The following is a 12750-nucleotide window of genomic DNA, read 5'->3' as shown; positions in this document are numbered from 1 at the left end:
TAAAGAGAAGCAAGCAGAAATTAAAATCCGGCTTTGAGATAGTGCACAGAGAATGTTGTTTATTTGAGCTAAAGCAGAGTTCAGTTTCATCTAAGTAACTGTATTTTTTGAAAGTTAACTAGAATGTTCCTCAGACAGCGTGTGATCTTTCAGTGCTTTTCCAGACGGCGTTTATTCTTTGAAGGTGAGAACGTCTCGTGTTCAGCGCGGTCTGTGCTCAGCAGGGGTGTCTCCTTCTGCCATCCCCTCTGTTTTCAGTGTTTCCCCATCTCAAGGCTGGACATTAGGAAAAAATTCTTCCCAGAAAGGGTCACTGGGCACTGGCAGAGGCTGCCCAGGGAGGGGGCTGAGTCCCCTTCCCTGGAGGGGTTTAAGGGACGGGTGGACGAGGTGCTGAGGGACATGGGTTAGTGATTGATGGGAATGGTTGGACTCGATGATCCGGTGGGTCTCTTCCAACCTGGTTATTCTATGATTCTATGATTCTATGATTCTATGATTCTATGAAATGCAAGGTCAAGCAGAGCCAGAGCCAAACCTCAACATGAGCAGAAGTTTTGACTGTTGTGAAGTTCATAATAACATTAAAATTAGACCTTGGAAAGTGACAGAAGATGCACAAGATCTCTGGGGAAATTGATACACAAACGTGTAAGTGGGAAACGTGTTCTGTCCTCGGCTGTCGACTGGCTGCACACAATGGATGGGCATCACTCCTGCGTGTTGCCCAGGCCTGATAAAGGACGCTTGTTTTCTAAAACTCCAAAATGAGTCTTAATGAGTCTTAATGAGTCTTATTTGCTGGCGTTTCTGGTGTTGGCGCCGCGGGGACAGCGCCTCCCCCCCTGCCTGCAGGGGGCGCCGCAGGGACAGCGCCTCCCACCCCGCCTGCAGGGGGCGCCGCGGGGACAGCGCCTCCCACCCCGCCTGCAGGGGGCGCAGCGGGGCCGCGGGGCAGCGCCTCTCCCCGCCTGCAGGGGGCGCGGTGCCCTCCCGGCCGCGGTCGCAGCGGGCTGCGCGGCCGCTCCCGCGCATGCGCAGTGGGCGCGCGGGCGGGGCGCCGCTCTCCCTGGTAACGCCGCGCCGCCCGGGCCTCCCCTCCCTCCCGGGCCGCCATGCAGGGCGAGGATGCCCGGTTCCTCAAGAGGTACCGGGGCTGGAGGGGCTGGGCTGGGGCCGGCGGGGCGGCCTGGCGTCGTGGGGGGGCGGTGGGTGTGGGCTGTGGGGGGGGCGGGTAGGGGCTGTGGGGCTGAGGCCTGTGGCGAGGGCTGAGGGGGGCGGTGAGGCAGTGGATGCCTTGTTGGAGGTGGCAAAGGGGGGGGTTGAGGGGTGATGGGGTGTGGGGCTGAGGGGACAAAAGAAGGGTTGTGGGGTGTGGGGCTGAGGCGGTGGGTGCTGTGGTGGGGAATGAGGGTTCAGGGAGGGTTTGGGGGTGTGATGGGGTGCGGGGCTAAGGCGTTTCAGCCTGTGGTGGGGGCTGATGGGGCAAGGAGGGGGTGGGGGGTGATGGGGGGTGGGACTGGGGGGGGTGAGGGGACAAAAGAAGGGTTGTGGGCTGATGGAGTGTGGGGCCGAGGTGGTGGATGCTGTGATGGGGAGTGACGAAGCAAGGAGGGGTTGGGGTGGTGATGGGGTGTGAAGCTCAGGCGTTTCAGCTTCTGATGGGGGCTGATGGGCCGAAGAGGGGGTGTGGTTGGTGGGGGTGGGACGAGGCTTTGGATGCTGTGGTGGGGAGTGAGGGAGCAAGGAGAGGTTGAGGGGGGTGATGAGGTGTGGGTCTGAGGCATTTCAGCCTGTGGTGGCGAGTACGGGGACAAGGAGGGGGTGGGAGGGTGATGGGGTGTGGGACAGGGGTGGTGGATGCTCTGGTGGGGGCTGGTATGGGGATGGATGGGCAGTTATGGGTGGGGAGGCGAGAACGGTTTTGAGAGGGGAGATAATGGGGTGGGTGAAGGGATTGGGGTTGAAGAGGGACTGGTTTGGGAAGCGGCTGGAGATTGTGGTGTGTGTGACTGGGGAGGCGGATGAGAGGCTTTGAGGTGAGTGGTTTGGGAAGGGGAGATCAGTTTGTTTGAGGTGGCTCCGTAGTCTGGTGGGCAGTAGACTTAAATGGGACCTGGGGGCCTGGATTAGTGGTGAGTTGAGATTGAGGTGGATTTAGGGTAGGCTGAGAGATGGGATGGGTGGCACACTGGTGGTAACTGGTAGGGGAAGGTGGTAGTTTGAAGGGATTTGCTGTTTTAGGGATGGCTGTGGTGGAATGAATGGAGTGGGTTGGGAGTTAGGATGGTAAATGATGAGTGTTGTGAGAAGTGATCTGTGGTCTAAGCCTATGTAAAAGGGGAGGAAGGATGGGACAGGGTGGTGAGGGATAGAAGGGTGAGATGAGCATTGCTGGAGGAGTGTTGAGGGTAGGTTTTGATAGGAAAGGATAGCAGGTGGAGCAGTGATCCTGAGAGGTAACCATGGTGCGTAAAGTGGATTATCTGGATTTGATGTTAAGAATGTGATGAATGAATGATGCCTTTATCTGCCTGTTTGGCAGTGAGACCAGTCAGCCTGAAGAATAGTGTCCGAGTGGGCAATTATTTGATCTCCATCAGTTGTTTCAGAGCAAAAGTGCGAGCAATCCCATCTGAGCCTCTGTTAAGTTTTGATATGTGAACAGTTTCACTTTTCCTCTACCATGCAGGTGATTTTATTATTTTGTCCATCACATCTTGAATTCTGTGGAGTTCCTGACCTCTTTTTCCTGCATTTGCAGAACTTGCTGTTTAGGCTTTCTGGGTTATGTTTACCCCTCCCACTCTGTGTGTCATGTATTAAATAAAAGCCATAATTAGAAACAGTGGGGAAAAAAATCTGGAAAATCTTTGAACATTAGTTCTGTCAAATAAATATGCTAACAGGTAAAACTTAAATGGCTGCATATAATGAAATAAACAGCTGTAACTTCAGAGAAGTGCCTGTTTTTATCTTTGCATGTTCTGTTTGTGCTGTCTTATGTGATCTTGGAGGAACCTTTATTTTTGTTGTCACCCTTGCAGCAAGTATAGTTTTCTCTTTTCGGAAGCACAGATCAAACCCCCTCCTCTTTGCTGTTTAACATGACAAGGCTTGTGTGCATGTCCGGTACTCCTTTGGTCCCTATTTCCCTTTGTCATCCCCCATGAGCAGTGCCCCTCCCACCAAGTTTGATTTGCTGGGATTTGTTATTGGATTTTCAGCTTTATACACGTGCACAATTTGTGCCACTTGTGATTAGGATAGTTTGCTTTTGCTTTTTCTCCCCAAAGGAATTAGTTAATAAAGGGCATTCACACAGCAGCTTTGGTTATGTGAGCTCAGCTGGCACAGCTTTTGTCTACAGAAAAGGCCTTCCTCTTTTAGACCTTCAATCGAGAAGGATTCTTGTTGACAAGGCAGGCAGTGAAGTGAAAGGACGGGCTGATGCATGGGAGAGCTCCCCAGTGCATTGCTGCTTATACCAGTTCTAAGAATGTCTGTATTTTTAAATGTTTTATGAAGTGATTAGATGCTTATAAACATAGATAGAAAAATCAATGAAGTTATGTTTATTGATTGGGAGGGTGAGGGGAGATGTTTTTCTCTAAGTATAGGAGAGGGGTGTTTTTGATGCTAGCAGTCTGAGTGCAGTGGTTTACAAATGGAAGACAATTTTAGTGTCTGGGTAGTGCATTTTACTGTAGGTGTTCAAGCAGTTCAATAAGTAAGACTTTTTTCAGAGGGGGAACTTGAATGTGAATTGATTTGTGACTCCATTAACAAGGAAATAGCTCAAGAAATGGGGGTGGTTATCAGTGTGAGAGTGCAGAAAAAATCCCTGCAGCAGTAAGTTCTTCGGCTTACCCATCTGTCCCTCTTAAGGAAAAAATTAAACATGGGAAATGCTAAAGGTGTTTAAGCAGTTTTAGGCTTAGGATTTGCTGGTCACTAAGCTCCTCGGTAGTTTACTGCTGCCAAAAGGAGGAAGTCTCACTCCTTCCTCTTTATTCCTGCTCATAGATAGGAAGTGTTATTCCCTTTCTGTAGAGCACTTTAATTCCTTAATATATTGTAAAACTCTCTGCCCAAAACATGAAGAGTTTTCTGTTGGATTGGTGGAATTGGCTGTGAAAGTATTTGACAAGCCCTCACGCTGAACCAAAGTGATTGCCAGGAGCAGAGAAAACATGGGAAGATCTAATCCTTTTGGCAATGATGAGTTGTTAGTTCAGCTTAGTTCTTGTAAAACTATACCCAGCTCCTTCAAGCCTATTTGTCCCCCACCTGTCCTTTTCTTTTTATCTGTAAATATTGCCAATCTGTCACTTCGGAGGTTTGACTGTCAGGAGGAGGGTTTGCAGTTGGGATCTCCTTGTAGGTCTGAGTGTGAGGAAAATATATTTGGAGGGGAGGAGTGAGAGCTGCTTTCTTTTGAAATAGATTTGCTATAAGTTTTCTGCCCTGCAAGGCTGGACCTTGTAAGAACAATGCTGTAATGAAGCATCTGCTTCCACGTACTGTTAAAGGAGAAAACACGAGTATCTTCTGAAGAATCTTAAGTGATAGATCATAACTTCTGCTACAATCTCATCAAGGAGGATGCTGCTTTTTAGCAATGAATTATATTTGTTTGCCCTGTGGCTGTATGTCTTTGTAAGGCTGGTAGCTGAACTTGACTCTTCATTTCCCATGGAAGACCTTTCCTGTGGTTTGTGGGTTTTTTTCACCAGCATAGATCTCAAGAAAAAGGTATTTTTTTCAGTCGTATTCTGCAGAAGGGAAAACAGCCACCATAGTAGCTGGGTAGATGGAGGCACACATTCCAAATGTTTTCTGAAGAGAGTGATTACACTGAAGGCCGCATATGGATTTGCTAACATTTCCAGCTCTGCGAAGCTGAAGTAGTTTTCCTTGATCCTAATTGACACAATGCCATTAGCTAGCTGCTCTCTCATATATGCTGGTAAGATCACCTGTAAATCTGTTTATTGACATGACTTGTCTAAAAAAACCCAACACCCAAACACTACTCCAAAATAAACAAACCACCTACATACCAAAACCCAAACCCACATTAGGGAGTTGTTTTTAATCTGCAGTGTTTCAGCGGCCTGGTTTATGGCCTGACTGTACATCCTGTACTGGCAGTGCTGAGGAGAAAAGGAGCAAGTGTCAGCTCTACCACTAGAGACAGAACTGTGTAACTGTTCATTGCATGAGATTCTGCCATAACTTGAAAACAGAAATGAGATGCATCTTCATGGCCTGTCCTCGTGCCCCTTGTAGTTCTGTATGGACACAGAGCTGCTAGCACAAAAGAGGAGAGATCAGAACACGCCCTTTTGGCAGTGACGTACCGGAGTGCTTTCCTGGAGAACGCTTTTCTAAAATATCTGTAGCTGTAGTAAAAATGAGTAGACGTGCTTGATTTATTATACCTGTTGATAGCAGCTGTTGATCTGGTCATCTCCCAGCTTGGCAATAGACACAATGAGATGAAGAACAGTAGCAAAGAGGTTTGTGCTTCAGGAAAGAGCAGTTCAAAATGCAGATAAGTTGTAGCTCATTCTTGGTAGATTTTGAACTGTTAAGATTTAGCCAAGAGAGTCTTTGAGGAAAAATTTTAATTTGGAAATGACTGCATTAGATCAATGCTGTTAGCAGATTTCTCAATACTGATAATGTAACAGGGGATCAGCTGAGGAAATCACCTTCTGTATGAAATGCATCTTTTTCCTGCTGTAGTTCCTTAAGAGAGCTGGGAGAATTAGAAATCAAAATTTTATCCTGTTTCTTCCTTACTTGACTTCTCTGACTAAGGTTTGACCAATGGCGTGGGTGTCTCTGTAAGTACTAGAGGTAACAGTGGAGAATATGCCACTAACCCTAAGCATTGGTACAGCTGCTTGAAGTGAAATAAAGCGTGGAAGAAGGGCAATGCTTGGGTTTAGGATCTGAATAGCAGAGGTCATTGTTACTGATCTGTGTTCTTAGCTTTTAATTTAATCAATAATTCATTATATTTTTCTTCATGGCAGGAAGGTAAAAGGAGGCAACATAGATGTGCATCCATCTGAGAAAGCCCTCATTGTCCACTATGAAGTGGAAGCAACAATTCTGGGAGAGTCGGGCCACCTCATGCTGGGGGAGCGCAAAGAATGTCAGAAAATGTAAGATCAAAGCAAGTTCTGATAGCTTTTTGTGTTTTTCATAAAGTCATTAATTCAGTAACTCAAAGCATCAATGGCCTTTAAGGAAAAATAATATGTTCTAATCTTTATAAAACTTAGTACTAGATCAGCGGAGGGCTTAGAACCCAGGAAGTAACATGTGTCTAGGAGAGTTAACATCTGAAACACGTGTTGTAAACTGCACTTCATCTATGGACTTTAAAGTGTTTTGTAAAGAAAAATGGTTGTTCCTGTTTTATGTGATGGGAACTTGAGGCAGAGAGAAGTGAAGTAATGGTCAGTGTTGGAGAAATTATACTATTGAACCTTCTGACAGCCCTTATGCTCTGTTTGTTGAGTCACCTGTTGTTTTGATCTGTCACCCCTGGTGCTGATTTCACTACAGTATTTGCAATTTAGCTTTGCCTGGTATTTTTCTTTTAAGAGGATTAAAACACTCCCCATTGGATATAGGTCCAGAGAACTCTCATGACTTCAGTTTCCAAGCTGCAAGTTTGGACCTTTCCTAGGTTTGTTTTATCTCTGTACTGAAGTCTTCTTGAGAATTTGAGCTGAAGTGGCTTCTACATGTGCGAGTGCATATAGGAAGAGTAATTGAGTAACCAAAAGAGAATCCTTGAATTGTCTCAATTTTTTGAAGACATCAGAAATATTCATCTGTCTTCAGATGAATGAACATAACTGGCACCTGCAACGTGGTGGGATTCTTTTTTGATCCATCCTGTTGTTAATGCCCACAGAGATTTCTTACTGCTTGTTGCTTGTGCATCTGGGTGCCAGAACAATGGGTGACTCCTGATGCTGCATCTGCAGGCACTGCAAAAGAGCCTCCCTGTGTAGTCAGCACCCACAGTAGTTTCTCATTTTGTTTGAGTTTTTTTCTTTTTGTGCTAGACTGCTTTACAGTCGTGCACGTTTCTTTTTGTGGAGGTATTGCAAATAAATTACTGGTTGCTGTGCCCAAGATGGTTATAAGGTTCATGCAGCTGCTTTTAGTGTTGCTGCTCTATCAAATCTGTTTGGCAGTTACTTAACATTTGGAGTTGCACAGAGCCACTGCTCTGATATTACCTTTGTAAGCATGGCACAGACATTGGGGCTATTGGGATCATTTCTGCTTTGAGGAAGTCACGGCCGCATAAACATAAATCAAAGGGCTGAAGATATAAATTTAAACACTGACATGTGGTCTCTCTGTCTTCCAGCATTCGGCTGAAGAGTCTTAATGCAAATACAGATATTGCTTCCCTGGCTCAAAAAGTGGTTGAAGAATGCAAGCTTATTCACCCCTCTAAACTTGGTGAAGTAGAACAGCTGTTGTACTACCTACAGAATCGCAGAGATGCCGCAGCAGGAAAAGGTAAATAATACAGGATCAAAGAAGCTTGGGAATGGAGTTCTTCAGCACTGAACAACTGCTGTCTGAGGTTTTCCTAGCTGAGATTCTAACTTGCTTGATGTACGGGTTCTCTGGAGGTAATGGGAGCAAGGAAGGTGTGTAGATAAATCATGCTTGGAAAAAATTGCAATCTTGGAGTGAGGTCAGGGGAGGGGGAATTATTGCTTTAACAGCCAAAGTTTCTTTTTGTTGCCAATTAAACTTAGCATCGATGCTTCTTACTGGCTGCCTTGTGCTTTAGCAGGACTTCAGAGGTACAGATTCCCCTATTTGGTGCAGCCTCTTCATATTACTTCTGCACTTGCAGTGGCCTCAAAAGACTAGAAAGGTCTCTGTCATCACCTGTTGCAAGGGTAGATAGTGTTCCTAGGCTGAATTTGCACTATCTGTGAAGCAGAGTGAGAAGTTTCAGAGCCTGACAAGCTTTGGTACAGCATAGCAGACAGCTTGTCATTTTAAGTTCCTGGTGAAGAAGTTACTGACAACAGTAATTGTCTGCTCAGATGCCAAGGTGTTTCGGAAGTCCTGTTTATGTCTTAAGTTCATCTTAAACTTTCTGCTTACGGGCCAATTTCATATTTAACATCTGATCCTGTATTACCCTGTGGTTAGGAAGATTTCTTGCAATCATAAAATGGTAACATTTGTTCTCAAGTTGGGTTCTTATCTTAATGGGTTGGGTTTAAAATAAAGATTGATATTATTTGTATGCTTTGATTGTGATTGCATTGGGTGTTTCACCCTCTTTTATTCTGTATATGTGTGTCTTGGTACATCACAGGGCAGCTTCATCACAGTGTACAAGCAAGATCAAAGCTGCTAAGGTGTCTTACTGTGGAAGTGAGTTTTGTCAGTCTGGGCTTGCACTAAGGTTTATTACTCTCTGTCTCCCCAGCTGAGTGGGCTGCAACTGATGATTTAGGCGGAGGGGTCAAAATGCATCTTGGGGTTTATTTTGTTCCCTGTAGCTGTTCAGCTTCAGACACCTGACATACCTTAGGTGTGTTAGTCTAACAGGTCAGCTGGACACAAAAGGACTTTGGCTTTGATTTAAGCAGAATGCTTACTACTATGAGAATACTGGATATGTTTTTTTGTTTGTGACTATGCATAATCTAACTGCAACCATGTCTGTTTCTTTATAGAAAAGAAAGAGAAAACCACTAAGCCCAAAGATCCATCCCCATTTGAAGGAATGGAGGTAAACATTGGAGTCAAAGAAATGCAAACCCCATTTACTATTAAAGTGGTTATGTAAAGAAGGGTAGGAGAGGAAATGCTGAGTTCTGGCCTCTTGCTTTTTAAAAAAAGACCTTGGTTTGGAAATACTGCACAATGGAATAAAAAAAATCATCTCCATAAAGGGTAAAATATTTGACTTGCATATTTCCCCCTCCAACTATAGCACAAGGCAGGACAGCAAGTGAGGTCTGGAACATAGGACAGGAGACAGGGAGTCATGTCTGAGCATCCTTTGTTTTTTGTAATTAAATCTTCTCAGATTCCCTGTTGTTCATTGGCAGTCGTTCTCATGTGTTGATGTTTTTTTTCCTTGTATTTTATTTTTTCGTAAGATCTTAAAGCTGTGCACTCTTTTGTCTTGCAATTGAATAATGTCATGACTGGTTGTCTTGAATTGACATCTCTCTCTGTGAAACCCCTGCTTATGCCTGCTTTCAGATTGATGAAGTTGCCAATATCAATGACACGGATGAGTACATTGAGCTACTGTATGAGGACATTCCTGACAAAGTGCGTGGCTCTGCCCTCATCCTGCAGCTGGCTAGGAATCCTGATAATTTGGAAGAACTCCTTGTCAATGGTAACTTCTTTTAATGTTGTGCTGTTTATATGTGGTGCTTTCTTCTCAAGGGCAAAGCAGTTCACTTTTAATTTGCGATTTTCTGTAGTTTGGTAGGTGTGGTTTCTCAATGCATGGCTGTCATAGCTGGCTATCAAAGCCCAGGTGGATCTCTTTACAAATAAATGCTTCTTAGGCTCTCCTTAGGTGGGCCTAACACAGAAATCTCCTGGCCTCAGTAGGCTTCAGCTGTTTTTTCTTATCCTAGTTATTTAGATGCAAAATTAACTTCACTTGGCATTGCCTACGGAAACAAGAGAATTCAGTTTTATCCTGAAGATCAGGAAACTTGCTTTGAAAATGGGATTTGCAGACTGACATAAGTATAGGTGGCCAGTTTCCAAGGGAATCCATAAAGTAAATGTGGATGCATGTGGATGAAGTATGTAACTAGCACCCCATACTCTATTTGCTTATGGATTAATTTAAAAATTATATCAGAATGCATGATATGATGCTCACATTGCTGTCATTTTGTTTCTGCTTATGTATGTGCTGCGTCATGTGAGTTTTGAGAGCCACGTCAGTGTGGAATACTGTTTGTTCATTAATACTTGCATGTGCATTTATATACATTCTCACTGCCCATTGTCCCTTCTCTTGTGTGGAAAAAATGACCTTATAGTCTGTAAAGGTCTTGGACAAGACCAAACCAAACCACCAGTCTGATGGTAGGTTTTGTCTTGTTAATGTAGTAATTTTTTTCCTTGCTCCCTTTCCCTTTTACACCCCTACATTCCTTACGTAAGTGATTAATTCAGTGTGTACTCTACCCATCCTGCCACATCAGCAAACAAGCTTGTTTTAAGAATTGTGAAGGGAGGGGAATGGGAAGCCTTCAAAATGCTGCTTTTCTCATTGTGGTCATGGTGTATGTGAAGAGGGTCTAGACAGGGGAAAGTGAATAGAGAATTAAGTGAGACCAAAAGTAAGCTGAAGTATGACAAGAATAAATATAAAACAATTATTAAATAATACAGAGTTGCTAGAGGGGAAACAAAATAAATAGAAATGGTTGGAAAACAGTAGTTGTCAAAGTAGTATGTAAAGGGGATTTGGAGGTGAATGTGTTGGTGTTTTAGGTAGGGGCCACTGTGTAGTATGGAACATACAGATAGCAGAGGCCACCAGAAGATATTAAGATTAGTGGTACTTTTAAATGTTTGGTTGCAGTTTCCTTCCATGTCACCTCTTCTTGGGGTTTGTGACTGATGACCCACCTGGGGTACTCTATTTGAGTACCATCTCCAAACAGAACTTGTGAGCAGTGTTACATGCCAGAGTGAGACACCTGGAAATCTTCCATGAGAAAATTGATAGAGGTAGAATAAGGTGCATGCAGATTTCAAGTCTCACTGGGCAAAAGGAGGGAGGTGAAATGCTGATACTCATCTAAATCTTGTTTCACTTTAGAAACTGCCCTGGGTGCGTTGGCTAGAGTGCTGAGGGAGGACTGGAAACAAAGTGTGGAACTTGCTACCAATATAATTTATATTTTCTTCTGCTTTTCAAGGTAAGTGTAGAGTTCCTTTGTATACAGACGTAAGGAACTTCTCTCTGCTTAGTGGCTTTTCATTCTTTTTGCACTGCACTACAAAACCTTACTGAAACAGGAAAAAAAATTTGCTGAGACAAACACATTTGTTATAAGTGACAAAAATGAGACACAAAAAGAACCCCCATGGTGAGGCAGTGTGTAGTAGAGCTGGGAAGAAACTAGTAAGGATTATAACCCATAGCTTGTAGGCTGAGGTGCCACATTTTATTTCCCTTAGCGTTCCTTCAGGGAAGAAATGGTGCTCACGACTGGAGTGCTTGCTCCTATTTAGATATGCCAGTGTTTAAGAATACCCTGCCTAGAAGTAATTCAAATGTAATTTGCATTGCAACTTTATTTTAGACCTCTTATATTTCTGGTGAACAGAGGGTTCCCTAAAGCACTTATAATATGAAAAGCAGGGCTGATTGGAAAAGATTTTCCTTTACACATGAAAATTGGAATGTGTTTTTATTTTGACTTGGAACAACACACTGTTGTGTGTACTTCTACAAGTTTGGAAAAAAGTATTCATGCTTTTGGGAATTGTTCTTGTTTTGAAATAGTTTTCCAATAGAGAAGTGTTATAATACGGTGCAGAATAAATACCTTTTTTTAATACTTCATGTGGTGCAGTGGTGGGACATTGCTCCCATAGAAATCAAAACAGATTTGGGGTTGTTTGCGTTTATTTTTTTCCTCACAGGTGTTTTTTCTTCAATGTAGTTTTTCTCAATTTCACGGAATAATCACACATTACAAAATTGGAGCTCTGTGTATGAATATCATAGACCATGAGCTGAAGAGACATGAGCTTTGGCAGGAAGAACTTGCTAAAAAGAAGAAAGCTGATATCCTTTTGATATGCTGGAGCAGCTTGATGTCTCCTAATTTGTCTCTATAGCTGTTGTTGAGTTATATAAGATGTGCACGCAGCAACTTCTGTGAAAGCAGTAGAATTCACTAGAAAGTGCAAAATATAATTGCAGGTATGAAAAAGACTAAGAGTGACAAATTTGGGTTGCTGGATAGATTAAATTGCAGTTACTAAAACAACACAAGAGAAAAAGGTTTTATTTTACCAGCAGCATGTCTTAGGAACGCTTTTGCTGACTATTAGGACGTAATACATCCAAGACTAGAAGGAGAAAATAATCATGCTGTAGATTACAGGTGTAGCAAGCTGTTGCTGAGGTAGTATCTTCCCACTGGCTGTCCAGTATATATCTTGCTTTTTACTAGGGATTGAATAATACCTTCGAGGACGGTAGTCTTCTAGACTGTATAACTTGTATCTGAACTCCTTAACTTCTGCAATTTACTTGATGAAGATCCTGAAAATCAAACCCTGAAAAAGGACTATGATAAAACTTATAAGAAATATCAAGGGCTGGTTGTCAAGCAGGAACAGCTACTCAGAGGTACCAGATCCAAATAGCAAATTATTTCCTTGTTGGGTGAACGTGAGTGGATGATTCTGTTGGATCCTTGTTATAACCAGGATGTCTTAAATGTACTTAGTGTGTGGATGAATACGGAAATATGTTAACAATTTTTAAAGTGATTTGTCAGTCTTAGAGGACAAACAGCAGAAGTGATCTACTTAAATTTTCTTTGCTCGTGGTGTTGGTTTAGGAGGAGTTGGATATTTTGGCTTTGTATGTTTGATTTGCTTTTTTTTAACTTAGTCTGTATCTGACTCAAGTTGAACAGGTTTCATTCTGTTTTAGTTTTTGTTCTAAAATACACTTAATGC

General features: G+C 43.4%; 1 protein-coding gene across 1 annotated transcript in view; it reads left to right on the top strand.

Moving 5' to 3' along the window:
* The first annotated feature begins 1060 nt into the window (after positions 1 to 1060).
* KIFAP3 (kinesin associated protein 3) overlaps positions 1061 to 12750 on the top strand; it is a 69447-nt gene continuing 57757 nt past the window's right edge. Inside the window, exons 1-8 of the mRNA XM_069862736.1 lie at positions 1061 to 1147; positions 6045 to 6176; positions 7403 to 7557; positions 8742 to 8797; positions 9277 to 9418; positions 10871 to 10970; positions 11721 to 11845; positions 12317 to 12415. Of these exons, the coding sequence (XP_069718837.1) occupies positions 1116 to 1147; positions 6045 to 6176; positions 7403 to 7557; positions 8742 to 8797; positions 9277 to 9418; positions 10871 to 10970; positions 11721 to 11845; positions 12317 to 12415 (841 nt within the window). The 5' untranslated portion in view covers positions 1061 to 1115. The remainder of the gene's footprint in view (positions 1148 to 6044; positions 6177 to 7402; positions 7558 to 8741; positions 8798 to 9276; positions 9419 to 10870; positions 10971 to 11720; positions 11846 to 12316; positions 12416 to 12750) is intronic.

This window comes from Phaenicophaeus curvirostris, chromosome 8 (genome assembly GCF_032191515.1).
Source record: "Phaenicophaeus curvirostris isolate KB17595 chromosome 8, BPBGC_Pcur_1.0, whole genome shotgun sequence".
Lineage (NCBI taxonomy): Eukaryota > Metazoa > Chordata > Aves > Cuculiformes > Cuculidae > Phaenicophaeus > Phaenicophaeus curvirostris.
This window is presented reverse-complemented; position numbering and strand designations above follow the sequence as displayed.